This window comes from Megascapheus bottae, chromosome 20 (genome assembly GCF_031878675.1).
Source record: "Megascapheus bottae isolate mThoBot1 chromosome 20, mThoBot2.hap1, whole genome shotgun sequence".
NCBI lineage: Eukaryota > Metazoa > Chordata > Mammalia > Rodentia > Geomyidae > Megascapheus > Megascapheus bottae.
Genome location: NC_143528.1, coordinates 18,963,651 through 18,984,040, shown reverse-complemented (window position 1 = coordinate 18,984,040; position 20,390 = coordinate 18,963,651). Strand labels below are relative to the sequence as shown.

The 20,390-nt window shown below is 44.4% G+C and overlaps 1 protein-coding gene across 7 annotated transcripts in view; it reads right to left on the bottom strand.

The window, feature by feature from the left end:
- Fat1 (FAT atypical cadherin 1) overlaps positions 1-19,916 on the bottom strand; it is a 110,771-nt gene extending 90,855 nt beyond the window's left edge. For 6 of the 7 annotated variants that reach the window (XM_090354048.1, XM_090354049.1, XM_090354051.1 and 3 more), the window contains exons 1-2: positions 19,655-19,909; positions 2,066-5,352 (exon numbers count right to left, since the gene is read on the bottom strand). In XM_090354048.1, the coding sequence (XP_090210174.1) occupies positions 2,066-5,333 (3,268 nt within the window). In that variant the 5' untranslated portion in view covers positions 5,334-5,352; positions 19,655-19,909. Of the gene's footprint in view, positions 1-2,065; positions 5,353-19,654 lie in introns of all 7 variants that reach the window. The other variant, XR_016539037.1, reaches the window with a different exon arrangement.
- Between the last annotated feature and the right edge of the window lie 474 nt (positions 19,917-20,390).

The following is a 20,390-nucleotide window of genomic DNA, read 5'->3' as shown; positions in this document are numbered from 1 at the left end:
AAATTTTACTTAAGCACAATATAATTTCAGCTTTAGCTTTCAGGTATTTTCCTATGTTGAAATTGTATCTGGAAACTCTAATGTACACATAAGCACAAACAATTCAACATTCTCCTCTTCTGATGAGTGATTGTTGAACAGTGTTGATCGTGCTATTATTTCCTGAATTAAACAGAATATAAATTTGGATACCTAATATATAACCTGTAAGCTAATATAACCTGTAAACTTATATCACATCCATAATTGTGGCATATAATCACTTACAAATGCTTGGAAATAGAGCTATGACTCCAGTGGTAGAGTGCCAGCCTTGAGGAAAGAAAAATGCTTAGGGACAGTATTCAGGCTCTGAGTTCAAGCCCAAGGACCACCTTCACTCTCACCTGACCACCACACTCAAATAGCCCTTAAATTAACAGAAGCACAGTAAAAGCCCTTATTAGTCTACCAGCAACTGTTTCCATGACAATTAATTTTTTTTCATGTATTGTGCACCTTTAGATACTGGTAGAATGTTGACTAGAGGGTAGGATGAATGTTGACTAAAGAGGGTGTGTATATGTGAGTGTGTGATTTGAACATAAACATTTTAATATAATAAAATAGGTACCATTTAGGATGAACAGATCTACAAAGCAAACACTGATAGTAAACTGAAACTCATTTAGGATGATGAGAGCTGTCATTTCTGTTTTCCTCTCTACCATGCTCAGAGAGCAGGACAATCAAAGCCAAGCCTCACTTTTTCCTTTAACATTGATTAAGAAGGTTCCATGTACCGGGCACTTTCTTGCCTGGTGCAGTTTACAGTAGGCTCACAGTCCCTCAGGGAGACTGATGAGGAATAACTACAACATCTATGCTGCTAGAGGAAGGGACACAGAATATAAACAGTATATACTTGCGACAATGGACTACCTTGGAGATTTCAGATTTAGAACCTTATTTCAGGAGAAAGACTAACGTAAGGAAACATTGCTACCATTTCCAAATATAGTCCTAAATCTAACACCTACTAGGAGTTCCCCCATGTTATTCCACCATATCCTCACGGAAAACTTGTAATTTTGAATGTCTCCATCTTACTGATTCAAGAAGTTCATTTTAAGAAGTATTTCACTTATCCATGACAATGTATTAGCAACTGAAAGAGCCAGGATAACAAGCCAAATCTTAGCCCTGCAACACTCTATTTTCCTTCACTGGCTTCTCAAATTCAACCTTGAAGAACAGCAGATCACAATGTAGAAGTTTTAGCACATAATCTTGTGAGTCACTGCACAAGTTTGCAGGTGTGCAATAACCTCTGGATGGCTTGCCAAATGGCACTGGTGTTGTGGTAAGTAAAAACTGACAAGTACTAAGGCCTTTAAGCTCCTCCCAAGAGCTTTTGAAGTTAACAACAAAATCACAACAGAGAGTACACTGTTAGAAATCAATATCAGTATTAGCAATTTTCTTTTACTCATCTTATACTCATTCGGGCTCCTTTGGTTCGATTTTCATGGCTTACTATACATAAGGACATTTACATACAACAGGACCAAAAATATGAATATGTACTTTATTTTCTTATTTTTATTTTTTGGCCGGTTCTGGGGTTTGAATTTAGGGTTTGGTGCTAATTCCTGCTTCCCCTAAGCCTCTTTGTGCTTAAGGCTAGAACTTTACACATGAACCACAGTACCACTTCTGTCTTTTTCTGAGTAATTCACTGGATGTAACTGTCTCGTGGACTTTTCTGCCCAACTAGCTTCAAATGATGATCCTCAGCTCACAACCTCCTGAGTAACTAGGATTACAGGCATGAGCCACTGGCATCCGGCCATATGCACTTTTATACTGAACCCTGAGAGCGCAATTGGGATTTGCAGAAATCCCTTAAGACAGATTATATATGTACATATATATATGCATATATATGTATATAATCGTATACAATATATTAAATATGTTATATAATCATGCCCTACTTATGTGACCTATACACATATGTATATATGTATATATTCACATATATATGAGAAGGTATATCAAGCTAGAGCAATAAAAACATATGTACCTGTTTCTTCATCTATCCTGAAAACACCGACACCAGATCCATCTCTAATGGAGTATCGGATCTCCCCATCTCTTCCTGTGTCCTCATCATGAGCTGACACTGTCATGACTGATGAGCCAATGGGGACATCTTCTTTCACCACACCCTTTTCCACAAAACTAGAAAACACTGGCGAGTGTAGGTTCTCATTCACATCAACCACCTCAACTTCCACATAGCAAGTGGAAGACAGAGAAATTGGCTTCCCTTTGTCCTTTGCCCTCACAGTGAGATTATATACTTGCTTCTTCTCAAAGTCCAACTGCTGTACAATTCTAACTGCTCCACTCAATTTATCCACTTCGAAGTATCCTTCTCCATAATCCATAAGACTGTATCTCACTTGACTAGATTGACCTAAATCAGGATCATAGGCTTCTAACCACATGACTATAGTCCCTTCTGGCAGATCTTCTCGAACCTTCACACGGTAATTAGGTGGAATAAACTTGGGAGGGTTGTCATTAACATCTCCTACTGACACTTTCAGAAGCACAGTGGAAAACAGCTGGGCTTCTTCTATGGCTTGGTCCCTGGCTTCAATCTTCAAGTAATGCACATGCTGGACTTCACGATCCAAAGGCTGAACAACTTTTACCACACCAGTCACGCTGTCAATTGAAAATTTATCAGTGTCAGTAAGAATGGAGTATGTCACATGTCCATTGGGGCCTAGATCTCTATCAGAGGCTTCAACCTGGATGATCTCACTGTTTATCTCCTTGTCTTCGCTCACTTCAATGAAATAGCGCTCCTGTAAAAACTCGGGTGGGTTGTCATTGGCATCAAGGACAGTGATGTGTAGAAGATGCCAGGCTGCCTTCTGTGGTATGCCAAGGTCATACACAGTAATATTCAAGGTATACGTGTCTGTTGTTTCACGGTCTAGTGGAGATAAAATTTTCAGCATGCCTGTTTCCATGTCAATAACGAAGCAACTATCCTCATTCCCTCCAGAAATAGCATAGACCAGCTTCCCATTGAAGCCAGAGTCAAGGTCTGTAGCATTCATGGAAATTATACTGGAACCCACAGGATGATTTTCCTTTACTTCAATACCAGTTGGAAGGGTACTCCTAAACTGTGGGGCATGAGCATTGATGGAATGAGAATCAAAGAAAATGTCCTCTACTTCCTCCTGACTGTGTAATTTATTGGCCTGCAGGAGTTTCTCTGCGAGCATTTTGGCAACGCCTGTCTCCTCACATTGCAAGTCTACTGGCTTGCGACTGGCAGCCACGGTGATATTGATATATAACGGAGTGGCAAAATTTTCTCCATCTGTAGCTGTAATTCTCAGACTGTGAAAAGACATCTTCGCACCCAAGCCATCCATAAGAGACTGCTTTAATGATAACACCCCAGAGGTGGGGTTTAAGTCAAATAAGTCCAGTTCATTTCCAGCTTCAATCTGGTATCGTACCAACTGAAGCTCATCAGCGTCAATAGCAGAAACGGTAGTGATCTGCTCCCCTACCCCGAGATATCTGGGAATTGTTCCTTCACAGTTTATTCTCTCAAACAAGGGTGTATTATCATTCAAGTTATTGAGAGTAATCGTAGCCAGGACTTCAACTTCCCTGCGGTAAGGCAAGCCCCAGTCTGACGCTCGAATCCTTAGTGTGTAAACTCGAGGCATCAGTTCATAGTCCAAGTTTTCTGAAGTACTCAAAGCACCAGTGAAATGGTCGATCACAAACGGCACATGATTTAAATTTGCAATACTGTAAGTTACATACCCATTCTCGCCCTCATCAGGATCTACAGCACTCACACTCATAACAGTCGTACCAATGGGTGTGTTCTCATCAAAGGATGCTTTGTAGGCTGCCTGAGAAAATTCTGGTGGGTTGCTATTTACACCTAAGACTTTAACCAAGACTTTGGTGGAGGCTTTTCTGTCATTTGTCAATACCTCAAGTTCAAAATGAGATGCCTGTTGTCTTCTGATTGGTTCCAAAACAGAAATGAGACCAGTGCTGGGATTGATGCTGAACCTCACTTTTCCAGGTGCACTTTTAAAAATGTATCTCAAATGCAAATAACTAGGAAAGGCTTTGACCATGACCACAGGTGTGTTGGGAGGGGCAAACTCACTGATCTCTGCTCTGTAAACATCCTTTTCGAACTTGACTGGGCCGGCTTTGAATTGTGGAGAAGCCACATGAATCACTTTCACTGAGGAGAACTGGGGAGGAGTTCCTTTGTCTTTAGCCTGGAGGGTCAGATTGTAGCCAAAAGGATGACTGTCCCAATCAATGGCACCCACCGCTTTGACTTTATACTCCTTGCTCCCTGGGAAGGACCTCACAGTCCTAAACTGCTGGTGAAGGTCCCCGGCCACAATAGTTAAAGAAGCTATTTCCCCATTGACACCCTGATCACAGTCCTCCACAGTGACAATTGCAAATGTTGGGTCCTTGTCCAGTTCTGATGGGGCTAAGGTCACAGCTGTCACCACAGGAGCACATTCATTTGCCTGTTCCACATGAACTGTTAGCTTGGCCATGCTGCTGACACCACTGCTACCATACAGTTTCATTCCCCGGTCCACAGCAAGGATTTCCAGCTCATAGAGCTGGGTCTCTGTGTAATCAAGTCTCCCAGTCAACAGTACCACGCCACTGCTTGGGTGAATAGCAAACATGTCTGTTCGGTCTTTAAAGCTGTAGTAGAATTCTCCATTGGTTCCAATATCTGCATCAGTGGCACTGACCCTGGCGATGCTGGTCCTTATGGCTGTGTTTTCGGGTAAGGAGACACTGTAGGAGGTGGGGGAGAATAAGGGTCTTAAGTCATTTGTATCCAGCACTTGCACCCTGACCTTTGTTCGTGCTTCAGCATTAGTGGTTTTTTCCACTGCTTTGATGACCAGTGTGTAATGGTCTTTCACTTCTCTGTTAAGAATAGCTGTATTTCCTCCTTTGGTCCTTATTCTTAGAAAGCAAAAGTCTCCAAGAATGTACTCTTCAGCTTTGAATAGGTTTTCATTGTCTCCTGAGATAATTTTGTACCGTAATTCCCAGGATGGATCTGTAATGTAAATGCCCATTTTTACAGGGTGCCCAACGTAGGTTTTGGCTGCAGAGTTCTCATGAACAGTGACATTGTACTGGAAATGTGTAAACTGTAGAGGAGGGGTCTGTTCAAGTTTCTGGCTTCCATGGCTATCTCCAAAATCCTGGAGGACGAAGAGCAGTAGCAGAAGCAAGGCCAAATCTTTCCCCATGGTTTAATTCACAGGAACCCTAAATAAAAGAAATAAGAATTATTACTTTGGAGAAATAAAAGAAGCAAAATGCCCATCTTAAAAAAATAGTATTTCTCATCTATATAAAATATGAACAAATATAATGGATTGGAAGCTTTTCCTGTGCTCCAGTTCAAGTATCCACATCCTTCTAATAAGTCTATCTTCTTTTAATGATTCAAGTTCCTCTATTTCATATGTGATGACTCAAGTATTGATGGCCCCACCTGCAATGCTGGCTACCAAGAAGACTGAGATCTGAGACTCACTGTTTGAAGTCATTACATGTAAATAAATTCATGAGATTTTTATCTCACATTAACCAGAAAACAAACAAACAACAACCAAACAAAAACAAAACAGAAGTAGAGGTTTGGCTCAATGGACAGTGAACCAGGCTTGAGCAAAAAAGTAAGGGACAGTGTCTGAGCCCCGAATTCAAGATCCAGCACCCGTGCGCGCGCACGCCCACACACACACACAGACACACACACACGCGCGCGCGCGCGCGCAAGAAAAGCTACCTGGAGTAACAACTCAATAACAACTACATTTTTGTCCTTATAATTGACAACAATTTACCTTTACTTACACAGAATGAATTAAATGTGGGAAAAGCCTACAGGCAGATGCTACTACAGTGTTGTGAACATGCAGAGCTTCTAACAAAGAATTTGAGATTAAATCCTCAACAGTGGTTTTATATGACCCTGTGAAAAAATAGCCTTAATCTCACTTCCAGCTATATATAATCCTGTATTGGATAGCCAAATAATTTCTGGAACTTCCATTTGGACATCCAGAAAGGTCTGCAATATGAAAACCAGAATCCAGCTAATGGATAGCAAGGCTTTTCCTGTCTAAGTCAGAGGAGCAAATCTCACAAACAACATCGATATTGTACTGCACAGCTGTCAATCATCAGTGCACAGAGTGTCTACTATCTCCAAGACCCTGAACCACCCGTCACCCAATAGGCCCTAATTAGAAGACAATATATATACACGCCAGGATGAAGCCATCAAAACTAACAGACCAATGCAGCCAAGAAGCAAAATTGTCAGAGACTCAGAGATCAACTGGAAAGGAGGAGGGCAAACTGAACTAAGGGTCACCTTTCACAGTGGGAACAAAGGTCGAGTCCAGTGGCCTGCTCAGAGGAATAAGACAATTACATTCCGGGCTAACTGTTTTTTATTATGCTAACAAATTCAACTTGTAAATCAATGCTGTTTCACAAAATTCCACAGCACTGTCAGTAGCAGACAGCACTATACCATTGACAAAGTAACTCCCAGATTAATATTCACAAAATAGGAATGCTACCAAAGGTAAAAAGACACAGCAGACTGGTTTATCAGCCAGGTTGAAATTAGTATGGCAACATTAATTTATAGTCACTTAACTCAGCCACTGCCAACTTCGCACGATTAGTCATTTCATTAAGGGAGGGAAAAAAAAAACAGAAAAGACTTCATATGCTTAAAGCAATTAGAAATTTAATTGATACTGAATCATGATCAAGTTGGGCACCTAACTTGATCTTGAACTAGCATGCCTTCTAATATTCGGGTGGGATCAGGAACATTATGCAGATGTTTGGCCTTTGATACACAAACCAAAATAAGAAAAAAATTCTCTCTGAGTTATCTCTGTAATTATATCAATCTGGCCAGTGGTTCTAACAACTGGAAAACAACATTAAGGGTATTTTTCAATCATCCTTTAATTTTAACAGAAATAAAGGAACCAATGCAATTCAACCTATAGTTGCTCTGGGTCACAATCTTACACCATCATACTAGTACATAGGTTAGAAAATGGCAAGGATCTCAATCCCCAATCATTTACAAGCGAAGAATAAGATATGCATATTAAGAAACTGTTTCAAAAGAACATTCATAAAAATGATGGTAAATAAGCACTGTTTGAAGAAACCCATGTTTTAGGAGATATTATTAAACTTTTCAGAAAGATATTACACCAAGATTCTATTGTAAACACGTGAAATATAATATACATATATATGTATACATACACATATATAATACATTAAAATATATACTTCTTTTCTGGTCCTGGGGCTTTAACTCAGGGCCTGAGCACTGTCCCTGAACTTCTTTTTGCAATAAGCTAGCACTCTACAACTTGAGCCACAGCTACACTTCCCACATTTTTTGGTAGCTTATTGGAGGTAAGTGTCTCGTGGGCTTTCCTGCCTGGGCTAGCTCTGAACCACAATCCACAGATTTCAGCCTCCTGAGTAGCTAGAATTACAAGCATGAGACACTGGCACCCAACCATATTTTTGCTTAGTTCATGTAAAATGTTACACAACCATTCTATATGTTGGTTTGTAAAGTCATTGACAAGTATATTGGTGAACTGGCTGGAAAAACTGAGCTAATCACATCTGCTGGTTTAAAGGAGGGATGCAAAAAAATTGGGTGTGTATGTCTAAAATTGAGAGAAGAATTCCAGGCACATAAAAAAGAAACTTAAACATGATTAATTTAATTCAAAGAACCAAGAAATCCTATTTGGAATTTGTTGATTCATTAGAAGGGATGGGGGAAGGTAGAAAGAAAAACAAGTAACCTGGAAATTTTCAAGAAGTAGATGCCAAGCAAAGGAAATGGTGCTGCTATGTGTCCAAAAATGGGAAGACCAAAGAAGGAATGGGACTTAAGAAGTAAGATCAGGGAGCTCAGTTTAAAACAAGAGTTTAGAAATGACTAAGGATTGGAAGGATCTCTTACCATCTCATGTGTTGAAAGGCTTAGCTATCAGCCTATAGTGGTACTGACAGCTGGGGAACCTTTAAAAGTTGGGGCTTAGAGAAAGCAAGTTAGGTCACTGAGGGCTGCCTTGAAAGTTATCCAAGCCTCCTCTTCTTTTGTTTTGTTGTCATCATGACTGAGACCATAAATGAAGACAACACAGATGGGGGGTAGGGAGGTACGAAATCCATGATGGAGCCTTGTTGATCCTGGAAGTCTGAGCAACAACTTCAGCAACTTCCAGAACACATTTGTTAACAGAGGCTTTTCAATCTGCACACCTACCCAACACCTACCCATAATTAGGACTATTCAGTGTAACCCTTTGGTGAGAAAATAATCTGCTTCTTAGGAGACATGCTGAACCCCACAGCTATGTAACAAAAAACTGTGAATTTGTATTTTATCAAGAAAACACCAAGATCAAACTATGGCTGTTACTCCATGCAAAACAAACAGCAAAGGCATGATTGGGGGTGGGGGAAGATACTACAGCAATATTTCATTACCTAGAGTTCATGCTTATGAACATTAAACTTCAGAACCAATTTAGCCCAGGGCTACCCTGACATTCAGGAAGTGGTCACACTACTTGAACTTACAGCAATTTACCATTTCCAAAATACAATTTAGGGAAAGGACCCTTGAGTTGTAAAGCTTAAATACTGTTAGTATAGATTTCTGAAAATCCATAAACACAAGACAAAAATAATTTTGCTGGTAAAAAATGAGATATTAATATCCTCATAATTCTTCATTAAGGAAACTTTCATGTAAAATGCTCTGTCCAATCTATCACTGTGAAAGCAAATTCCTCAAGGAAGCCAGAGTCCATGGGGAGAATGTAACTATTCGTTCCCAGGCTGAAGCCCAAGGCTTGAAATACACGAGAAGTGCTACTTTTCAGTGACAGGACAGTCAAAAGACCAGGCAGCAATTTTATTACCTTATTACTGTCAGGCCCTTCCCCTTCATGCATGAGCAGTACTGTCCACAGGAAGAGATAGTCAGTCATTCCACATAAGACAAAACACGCAAGAAACACTGAGCTGAAGAACTCTGTTGTCCCTCAAGGCACTGTCCCCCACACGCTTATTTCATATCTACAACCCTGAGGGAGCTTCACTACAGATTCACTACTGAAATTCGGCATCACATTTGCTTTACTATCCCCTCCTTTCTTGGGGGTGCTGGGGACTGGACTCAAGGTGAAGGCCTCACACATGTTCAGCGATGCTCTGACCCTTCTCCTATCACTCCCCCCCACCCCGCCCCAGCCCTTGTTGCCATTTTTAACGTAATTTTCTAAAGACCTCAAAACTGCAAAGAATCCAGTTATGTTCCAAAGTCAGATCACAAAGTTGTTTGAACAACTATGAAGCCAGCTGGGTGCTGCTGGCTCACTTATACCTGAAAGCTCATCTGTTCAGGAGGCTGGGATCGGAGGTGTAGAATGCAAAGACAATTTAAGCAGAAAAGTTTATGGGAGCCTTAGTTCCAGTCAACCAGAAAACAAAACAAAACAATAACAACAACAAACAACAACAAAAGCAACAGAAGTAGAGGTAATAGTTCAAGTGGTAGAGCATGCACCATGCCTGACCAGAAAATGTTAAGCAAGCGTGTAAGGCCAATTTCAAGCCCCAATACTGTTATGCAATACACACGCGCGCGCGCACACACACACCGTAAACTATTTTCAATAAAAATATTTATATTAAACACTTTATTTTTAAGAGCATGCAAAATAAAAAAATTAGAAAGTTTTCACCCGCACACACACACACAAAAAAACCTGTTTGTTGGTCATCTATAATCAATTCACAGCTTTTAGAAACATTGAAATGGGGGAGGGGGAACCTATCCAATTTTTAATGTTATAATAGCCAGACCACACTTTTAAGAGCTATTATTTCGACACTGAAAACATAGTAGATCTTTTCTATTTTCTAGGTGCATACTTATTCTTTTAAAACCATCTTAAATTTTTCGGTAAAAATGGGACGAGAAACTAGCAGCTTTAGGCTTGGTGTATATCATCTGATTTCTTCTGAAAACTCCACTTATAGGTTGTTAGTTTTGACTGAAGCTGCAGTGGATGGCATTACTCTAGTTAAATATTACCTTGGAGCAGGCTCTATTGGTAGAGTGGACACAAGCAGGTGGGGGCTGAACTAACACTGACAGTGAATGAGAATGAATATGTCAGAGTCATTTATTTGCATGCATGGAAAAAGAACAATGAAGCCAGTTGAAACTGTTTTAGGAAGGAGGCCAAAGGGAAAAAGGAAGAGTAATAGAGAGGATGAGACTGATTGAAGGATACATATTTCTGGGTGGAAATATGTTGAAATCTCCCCCTGTGTAACTAATGTATGGTTCATAGATAGATAAATGGTAGATAGGCAAATAGACAGATCAATATAATGTAATGGACAGATGGAGAATTACCTTGTAATCATCAACTGATTTCAGTGTGACTGAGACTAGTCTTCAAACTAACAGGGTACAATACAAAACTTCCCTCCATTTTAACACCTGGGTATTTAAATAATTTGATTAATCCAAAATACAATTTTAAAGGCCTTTCAATAATAAATGTAATCTCTCATTCTAAGAAAGGTATTTTTTTAATGACCTCCATTGTAAAATCTAGTATCTACTATTATTTTTGGGGGGGTGGGTCATGGGGCTTGAACGCAGCCTGGGCACTGTCCCTGAGCTAGCTACGGCCATACCCTTGAGCCAAGCCCAGATGTTAATGGAGATAAGAATCTCGGGTCCTTTTGTGCCCAGGCTGGCTTTGAATCTTGATCCTTACTTGGAGCTCAGCCTCTTGAGTAGCTAGGATTACAGGTGTGAGCCACTGCACCCCACTCTACTATCTATTATTATCTGACTCTATAGAACACCTCTATAAAGCATTATGTAGACCACTGTTTCTACGTGTTGTGTGCCATTGTGAGCAAAGATTCAAAGCAGGCAAACAAAGGCTGCACATACATTTCTGGCTGGGCGAGGCAGTCCTGGCTTCTTCTCCCCCTTTCTTCTTTGGGGGAGAGATGACCAGTGTAGAGTACTCATCTTCTCATCTTCCATCACTGCACACACATTCCAGGACAAGCTCTGCCCATAGAACAGCTCAATAAACCACTTAGCCAGGTGTCAGTAACTCAGGAAGAAAAGTCCTTAAGACTCAAGCAGAAAAGTCCTTAAGATTCCTATCTACAATTAATCACCGAATGAAACTGTGTTTCAAGTGGTAGAATGCCAGTGTTGAGTGAAAAAGCTCAGGGACAGTGCCTAAGCCCTAAGTTCAAGCCCCAGTACTGGCACAAAAAAAAAAGAAAATAAAGAGAAAAAAATTTAAAAAGTCTTCTGGGCATCTACCCTGAACATCATAACCCAAGATATGATAAGGACACCTGCTTAGCTATGTTCATCTCTGCACTATTCACAATAGCCAGGCGATGGAAACAATCCAGATGTCCTACTGCAGATGAATGGATACAGAAAATGTGGTATATAAACACAATGGAATTCTACATAGCCAACAGACAAGATAAAATAATGGCATTCACAGGGAAGTGGATGAATCTAGAGTGAATCATGTTGAGTGAGACAAGTCAAGACCAAAGGAACGAAAGGCATATGGTATCCTTAATATGTGGCTATTAAATCCAAAGAGTACAAGAGCAAGGACTCAATAACTGCATACCCAATGCTATGGACATGGTTATGGAAATATAAACATAACTATATAGATATAAAAACCTATGACTCTATAGACATAATGTTTTATTTCATAAATTAATGTTTCTATGACATACAAACCCTTAGCCTAATTTTGATTAAGTTCTAAATACTAAGTCCTAGTGATTGTAAATAGAGATTCCCTTCTTGAACACTCATTTGTTAAACCTGTCATTTAAAATATGATGTAAAAATCAATGTTAATAAATTCTTAAAAAAAAAATGGGGGCCAGGCTTCTGCTTCCTGAAGAAAGTGTCCTGGTAGTAGTTAGTGGTGATAGTTGCACAATTTTGTGAATGCCCTAAAAACTACTGAGAGGGACAGACTTCATGGGCTCTGTCTTATATTTCAATAAAGCTGTTTATTTAAAACAGTAAATAATAAATGCAGTTACAAAAGATTATGAGAGGGTAAAAAGATGGTGGATGACGGTAAATAGGAGAGGAACTTACAAGTTAAGTTGTATTTTATTGAACCAACTCTCAAAAATGTGTGAGCATTTGTATTTGAAAAATAATGGAAAAAGTAAAGGAAGGTATGATTTTGTCCAAGAAAAAGAAATGTCCTCATTACCTCACTTAGTCCTCTATACAACGCCTTAATAATGTCATTTTTTTTAATAGAAATGAGCAATAAAGACAAAGAGAGACAAGGTAAAAAAAAAATTTAAAAAGTCATTTCACCTAATCCATTTTTCTCTGCGAAGAGAAATCATTCACAGGATATGTTCACATGAAGGGCAGTCAGTAATTACCAAGGGCCACTTCTTCCACTCCCAAATTAGTAAGGTTTTATTATGGACACTTCGGTGCTCCTGAGTAATGAGTAGGACAGGAAGAAAGTGGGTCATCCAGGAAAAAGTCCTTGACCTTCCTTTGTTTCCTTAAATGTTCTTTTGGCCCATTTTTATTTCTGCTCACACCTCACAAAAGATGAGACACAGCCTACCTGTAAATAGACATCCTGATGCCTTAAATTTCTTCTCCCTGAATTAGCTCCATACCTGAACCGCAACAATCTCTTCACAACAATGACCTTCTGCTGAGTCTACAAACACAGGTACTTTTTTGCTTCAAAATAAATCTCTACTGGGTGTGGTACCACACTCCTGTAATCCCAGCTCCTTGGGAGGTAAAGATCAAGAGAATCACAGCTCACTGTTTAAGGCCAGTGGGAAGGCAGTGGAGTTAGAGACCCGATATCAACAAAAAAGTAGGGACCAGGCTATATTATATATAAACTGAATGCTTAGTTGTCCTCCTTCGCTGCACTGGAATCTGATTTGTTCATGACTACCTACTGTGCCAATACTTGGCACAAACCAGACCCGCAGTTGCTGGACTGAAGGATAAAGAATTAAGAATGGATGGGGCCGGGAGTTTGGCTTAGTGGGTAAAGTGCTTGCCTAGCATGCATGAAGACCCAGGTTCGATTCCTCGGTACCACATACATAGAAAAAAGCCAGAAGTGGTGCTGAGGCTCAAGTGGTAGAGCTCTAGCCTTGAGAAAGTCCAAGGACAGTGCTCAGGCCCTAAGCTCAAGCCCAGGACTGGCAAAAAAAAAAAAAAAAGAATTAAGAATGGAGATTAGAAGGTGCTACTATGAAATGTTTAATGGAAGGTGCTAAGTATGGGAAGATAACCACAGAGGAAGGGAAGAGGGGATAATGTAAGAAGATAATACTTCCATCCCTCTAAAACTAACACAAAACAAGCAGGCACAAGCAACAGGCTAGAGACAACAGTGCAGATGACTCAATTTCCACAGTCTCAGAAGAGGTCACCAACCACTTCAAAATGCTTCAAGACTGGGTAGGGATGTCAACTAAATGCCTGAGCTACAGATCGCAGCACAGGCTCAATGCCTGAATGCTCTGTGAAAGACTTCTGAAATGATCTGTAGAAAACATTCAATTCCTAGACTTATCTCCATATATAGAATGAACTCTTGGGATTAAGCAAGAATTGTACTCAAATGTGCATCTGGGACTTTTCAGTAATAAAACACTGAGATTTAAAATCTTCTAAAATGTACAATATATAGAAATCCTAATCTGATTGTGCACATTTTTTTAAGTAAAACTCCTCTTCTTTAAAAGATGGGAAAGGAGTTGCCATTCAACAAAGTAGTATTAGAATAAAAGGAATCTTGAACAGGGCCATCTAATCATCATTCTCCCCCATCCCTCTCAACCTAAGCCCTTCCCTCCCTCAAATTTTCTGAATTTTGTAGAATATGCATTAAATTTTAGAACTGCATTTTCCCTCTCCCTTTTGATCTTAATGTGTATCACCCATTTAAAAAAATTCTTTCCAAATTTAAGGATAAATTGATATTTATTAACCGAATAATTGAGATCAACAGAGCTTGGCTTCATTACCAATGCAATTCCCACCAAGAATACTTTCCACTTAAAATTCTCACTTATCAAAACTGAAATGAACACACAAGGCTCCACAGTTTCCTCTATTAACCAGGTCCTTTGGGCCACAGATTAGTCACTGTAACACAACAGCAGACTACAATGGTAACAGTACATATTGATTCCATCTGGACCACTTACTCTTGAATGGAAAACAAGTAGTAATAGAATGTTTTGTTTGTTGGTTTGTTTGTTTGGGTGGGAAATCTATTTGTAGCCCAGCTGGTTTTGAACTCTTGGTCCTCCTCCTTCAGTCTCCCAAGAGCTGAGATTACAGGCATGAATCAACAAGCCTAGCTACTTGATGACTTGATAAAGAGTACTTTAAAGTAGATCATATTTATGATAATCACCAAGATTCTTTTCATTTCTAATGTTTAAAGAAATGGTTGCTTCAAAGATGGCTCAAGAGCTATGTCTAAAGTGGATGGACTACAAAGGCAGACGTTCAGGAGAATGAATACTGTATTTGTTTGGCCGTAAGTTTTCTTTCGTAGCCCTTCTTAAAAAAAATAGCATCCATCAACTATATGAGGATATCATTTTGAAATGTCCACACTGGGTATAAATTTCTAACATAGATTTAAATGATCTAATCACATGATGAGAATACAATAGACATTCCTAGAAACTAATCAATATACAAATCAATATATATATATATATATATCACTGGTCTAAATTATTTCACCAAGTCCTTGAACAACCTTATTTCTTTTTAGTGACAAAAATTGGCTCACTGTCAGTCAGGAACATAGCCTAGTGATAGAGTGCTCACTTAGCATTCACGAAGCCCTGGGTTTGATTCCTCAGGACCACATTACAGAAAAAGCTGGAAGTGGCACTGTAGTTCAAGTGGCAGAGTGCTAGCCTTGAGCAAAGGTGCCCAAGGACAGTTCCCAGGCTCTGAGTTAAAGCCCCAGGACTGGTAAAAAAAGGAAAAAAATAGCCTAATGTAACTTTTCAAAAAATGGGTTCACAAATGCAAACCTGAAATACAAAATTAATGCTGAGCTTTGTCAAAAGCCAAGTTTGACATAACTTAATTATATATTTTGAAAAAAAAAAACATGCTGAGTGTTTGTATATCTTAAAGCTTAACTACAGAACAAGAGGGATAATTCTAATTGTGAAATCAGAGCCATTCTCTAAGACAAAGACAAACACCAGGGTTCACCAATATATCCGGAGAACACCTTTTCATGGTAACAACTGGAAGTGTTGTTTACCTTAACTGAAAACCAATGCACTGTGTAGTTTTAACACAAGCAAACATCTTCAGAAACTATTGATCACTGAATATATGAAGACTTTAGGAGTCTGCTTTGAAAAAGGCAAGTAGGCTACCAAAGGTTAAGCGCCTTTAAAAATCATTGTCAATTTTAACACTCATTCTAAATACTCAGTTAAAAAAAAAAAAGTCTCCTCTACCAGGCACCAGGGAGTTGCTTCACAAAAGCCACTTAACGAAACTAGTTTAGACCTAAGCAAAAAAAAAAAAGAAAAAAAATTAACTACATAGAAAATATTTATGAGTTTACTTTCCTAATACATACAATTACGCCCTTGTTTCCAAAGTCCAGAAGTTCACATGGTGTGTATGGGGGGGGGGAGGATTTCTTGAGAAACTTGAGAAAGTTAGCTTCCTAAAAATAAGGAGGTGGGATGGGGGAAGCACCAAAAAACCGGAATCTCTTCCTTTAATAAAGATCTTACGCAAGTTTCTCCTCCGAAGAAACCGCAGAGTGCACATTCTCCCCCATGTCTAGCCCACAAACAACAAGTTGCACTGGAAAGCCTCAGCCCCGGAGCCCCACTCCCGCACACAGAACTCCACCACTAAGATCCCACTGGCGGCCACTGACATCCCCTTCATCTCCTCGACGAGGAAAAAAAAATAAATCAAAATAAAAGATTTACTTAAAAAGTTGCATCAGAGGTGAGAGCGCGGCAGCGACGTCCAGCGCGGGGTGCGGGTGGTCACCGCGCGGGGAGAGCAGGCGATGGCCTGCGGGATGTTTCCGAGCTGCGGGCAGCGGCGCTGCGCCCGCGGCCGCCGGGAGCTCCGCGCCAGCGCGCGGCGCCGCTGCGGTTTCCAGCAATGGCTCCGGAGCCGACCCGGGGGCAGGGCCGACCGCCGCTGCCGGCTCCTCTCGGTAATTACCATTCCCTTCACGTCGCCCATTACCGCCCCCCCTCCTTCCCCTCCGCCTCCGCGTCCTCCCCGGCGACCGCGAATCTGGGGACGAGACCCAACTTTCCCAGTGGGAAGCAGGGCTCCAGTGCCCCCCACCTTGCAACCGAGTTCTTTCTTCCACCGCTCTTCCTTGTTTCCCCCTTGGGTAGGGGAACCAGTCCCGAGTTGGATAACCGAGAGAAAGCAACGCACCGAGCTGCTGCAAGTCTGCAAAATCCGAAACGGCCAACTTGCACGCCACCTGGGCACGCAGACGGCTCTCCGGCCTGGCACTGGCAGAGGCGCCCCAGCCCCAACTTCATCGCCCCGGCCCCAACTTCACGGACAGCAAACTTACTTCAAAGTTCTCCCCTCAGTGGAAACGCCGCTTCTGGTGGTGGGGTGGGAGAGGGGATGTCCGCGGGCACCGGGAAGCTTCAGCGTGCCCACGAGCCGGGCACGGGTCTGCCGGGGACCTCACTGGGCCCGCACGTCCGCATGGTGTGGTCGCGGGCTCGGGTTTGTCTAGCCTCGCCCCGGCGCGCGCCGGGCTCCGAGCCGCACTCCACCGCCAGCGCACCCAGCCCCCGGCGTCCCGCTCGGTTCAGGAGCCTCACTCGCTCTCTCCGCGCCGAGGATATTCCTCCGCCCGTGGCCACGCCCTCCTTTGCCGGAGCTTCTTTTCCCCCAGCGCAGAAACTCGAGCCCACTTTTCCAAAGCGGTTGCGACCGCCCGCGGGTCCGGGACGACCACGCCCCGTGCAGGGGTCCGGAGACCCTCCCCCCCTCCCCAGTCCCGGGCCCCCGCCCAGGCCAACCCCGAACCCGGAGGTGAGCAGGCATGCACGCAAGGTGATCTCCGCGCGTCCGTGAGAAGTAGTTAGGGGTTTGTTCAAAATGCCCACATTAGTGATGGCCAGCCAGCCAACCACACCGAGGCGAAGAATTAACCTGGAATGTTCTCGGCTCAGAAAAAGGAGAACGGAGCTTAACTCATAAAGAAATGGAAAAAGGGAAATGTCGAGCTAAGCTAAAGGGGGAAAAGTCTCTCCCCCCCCCCCAGCATCCCTTTAGAGGCTTTATTTTTAAGAACCTCCAGGAAATCCCTAAATTTGCATTTGAATCCTGAGAGCCCCCGCCAGGCCGTGTTCTGGAGGGGCACCACCCCGCCGAAGGTCTGGAAAGTAATCAGATCTAGACCGAAATCTTTTTCCTGATGAAATGAACACTTGTAAGTCTTCAGAAAATGCCGTCTTCCCTCCCAGACCTCTTGTATTTCCCCCCCTTACATCCCGGAGCCGCCGGGACTCTGATTGCCCATATCCCCCGCCCCCCCTCACGCCGGCCTCCCCAAGCGAACACCCCCAACTTGTGAATCTGCGGGACAAAAGGCCGCGCCGAACCGCCCCGAGCACATTCCCTGCCCTCCTTTCCCGGGGAGCCTCCGGGGAAAGGAAAGCTCCGGGCGCGCTCCGGGGAAACTTCCCTCCCGAGCCGGGAGCGCCGGGTCCGCGCGTCCCGGGGGCGTGGAGCCCTTCGTAGACACCCGCCAGGCTCCCGACGAGGGTTCACACGGCGCCCCAAGACCCGGCGGAAGCCGGGAATCGAGGGTAAGCACGACCTAGGAAAGTTTGTGAGGTCTGAACACTGCCAGGACAAAAAATAAATGAATAAAAAAGACCCGATTTCCCCGAGACGGCTGGGGGCGCTGCAGGAGGAACGACGAGCCGAGCCGGAGGAGCCAAACAAAGCTTTCTCCGGTTCAAAGTTACCGTGGTCATTTCTTAAGCCATCTTAAAGAAGGTGATTGAAAATAATCATCATCGTAATGAGGAGGACGGCCTGCCAGGCCCTGCGGATTCCGTCCGCACACTATTTTAGAAAACGCACACCAATTCACGCCGTCAGCTAGCACCAACGCCCCCCAGCTAGCGCGTGGTTTGCCCGGGGTGAGGAAGGCGCAGGTCGATTTCACGCACGGAACACCTCGAAAGTGGATAACCTGATCTCCAAGCTCGGCCACTTTGCTCCCCGGGCAGGATTTTAACTCTTGACCAAACACAACCTCTCCGGCCATTGGGGACGGAGTGGGGGGGGGGGAGTGGGTAGAGGGGAACACGGACCTTGGGGTGAGAAGAAGGTGCAAAAAGTACCAAGATGCCCATCTGCCACGTGAAAATCTCCACGCATGCTAGATGGAGAGCATGGCCCTTGGTTAATAAATGTTACTACCACTTACGAGGACTAGACCCTGGGCCTGGGAACTCAGGTTTTCCAGGCTCCTGGAGAAACCTGGAATTGCCTCAAGTTACACTTCCCAGCCCCGGCAGCCGCGGAGAGTCAAAGGTTGCAGACCCGGCTGCTGCCGCCGCGATTTGACCGATCCTTTCTCCAAACAGCCGGCAATGGCGGTTGAGTTTGGCGCTATCTATCGAACTACCTTCACATAAAGTGTGTGTGGGGGGGGGGTTTAAACAGTCTTCCCTAATGCGGTCCCCTGAGGACCCAAGCAATGGGGGGGAGAGGGGGCTGGTTGCCCAAAACAAAATCCTTTTCCTCCAGCCCTGCTCGATTCAGCCTCCAGTCCAGTCGAGGGGGTTTCCGAAGCTATAGGTAGCCCGGCCGGGGGGGGGGGGTGAAGCCTGGGGAGCTGGCCAGCCGAGGGGGGGGCGGGGGGAGGAGGAGGAAGAGGAGGAGGAGGAGGAGGAGGAGGAGGAGGAGGAGGAGGAGGAGGAGGAGGAGGAGGAGGAGGAGGAGGAGGAGGAGGTGTCAGGTCCCCGGGGATTCCGGCCGGTCAGCGCGGACCCGGGACCCGGGCCGGCGGCGGCGCGCCTGGCTCGACGCGCGGCCTAGAGGGCGCTGCGCCACTGCGGATGGCTCGGGTCCCCCACGCGCCCTCCCCGGGCACCATTAACACAGCAAGTTATGCTGGCAATAACTCACACTCGGCATCGCCGCGGCTCAACTTCTGCTCGACGGTGCTCGGCGTGTCTTTTATGAATGCCCAAAGCTGCTCGTGAGCGAGCGTCCATTCCCGGAGCGTGCACAGACCCAAGGGGCGTGCAGCGAGCCCCTCGCCCCTCAGTTCAGTCTACACTCGCGTAGATCCAACACCCCGGATTCTTATCAGTTACATTTCCACTGAAAGGGGGGGGGAGAGGCACTCACCCACGGCGTCCCGGTCCTGCGCCCGCTGCGCCGCGCCGGCGAGTTCGGCAGCTCCCCGCGCGGTGTGGACGGTGGTGATCGGCCGTGTGGGAAGTGCTAACTTTGCCTCCTAGAGATCTTCAGCGTATCCCCAACCAGGGCGCGACCCGCCGGCGCGGCCGGGACCCAGGTGGTCGCATCTCCGGACCCGAGTGATCGGACCAGGTGGAAAAGTTGAGCAGCAAAAAATTAAAAATAATAACAATAATAAAAATAAAAATAAATGAACCGCCGGCGGCCGGAGCGCACGAGGGCTACGGAGAAGCCAAGTTTGTCAGGACATGCCCAGGCAGCCAGCCGCCCGGGCTAGAGTTGCGGCCGGGAGCTGCGGCGGCTCGCGGCCTCTTCTCCCCACTCCCTCCCTCCTGGAGGTGCTCGGGCGGGGGGGAAGGGGCGGTGACGTCAGCGCCCCGCCTGGGCCCCCCCACCCCACCCCTCAAGCTCTCCAACTCCAAAAGGGTGCTCCTGCCGGGTTGGCCTCCCGGACAGTGGCGGCTGCCTCGGATTTCCCCACGGCCTCACGTCTGTCCGGCTGCGGTGCTGGGGGCGGAGGGGGGAGGTCCCGTGGGGGGTCCAGCCGAGTGCCGGACTTCCGGGCGCCCCGCTCTGGAACGGGCCCCGGGGCTCCGGGGGGGGGCGCCCCCTCTCCGGCGCACGGCGTCCCGCGGGCCGCGCGTCCCTCGCCGGGGACCGCAGG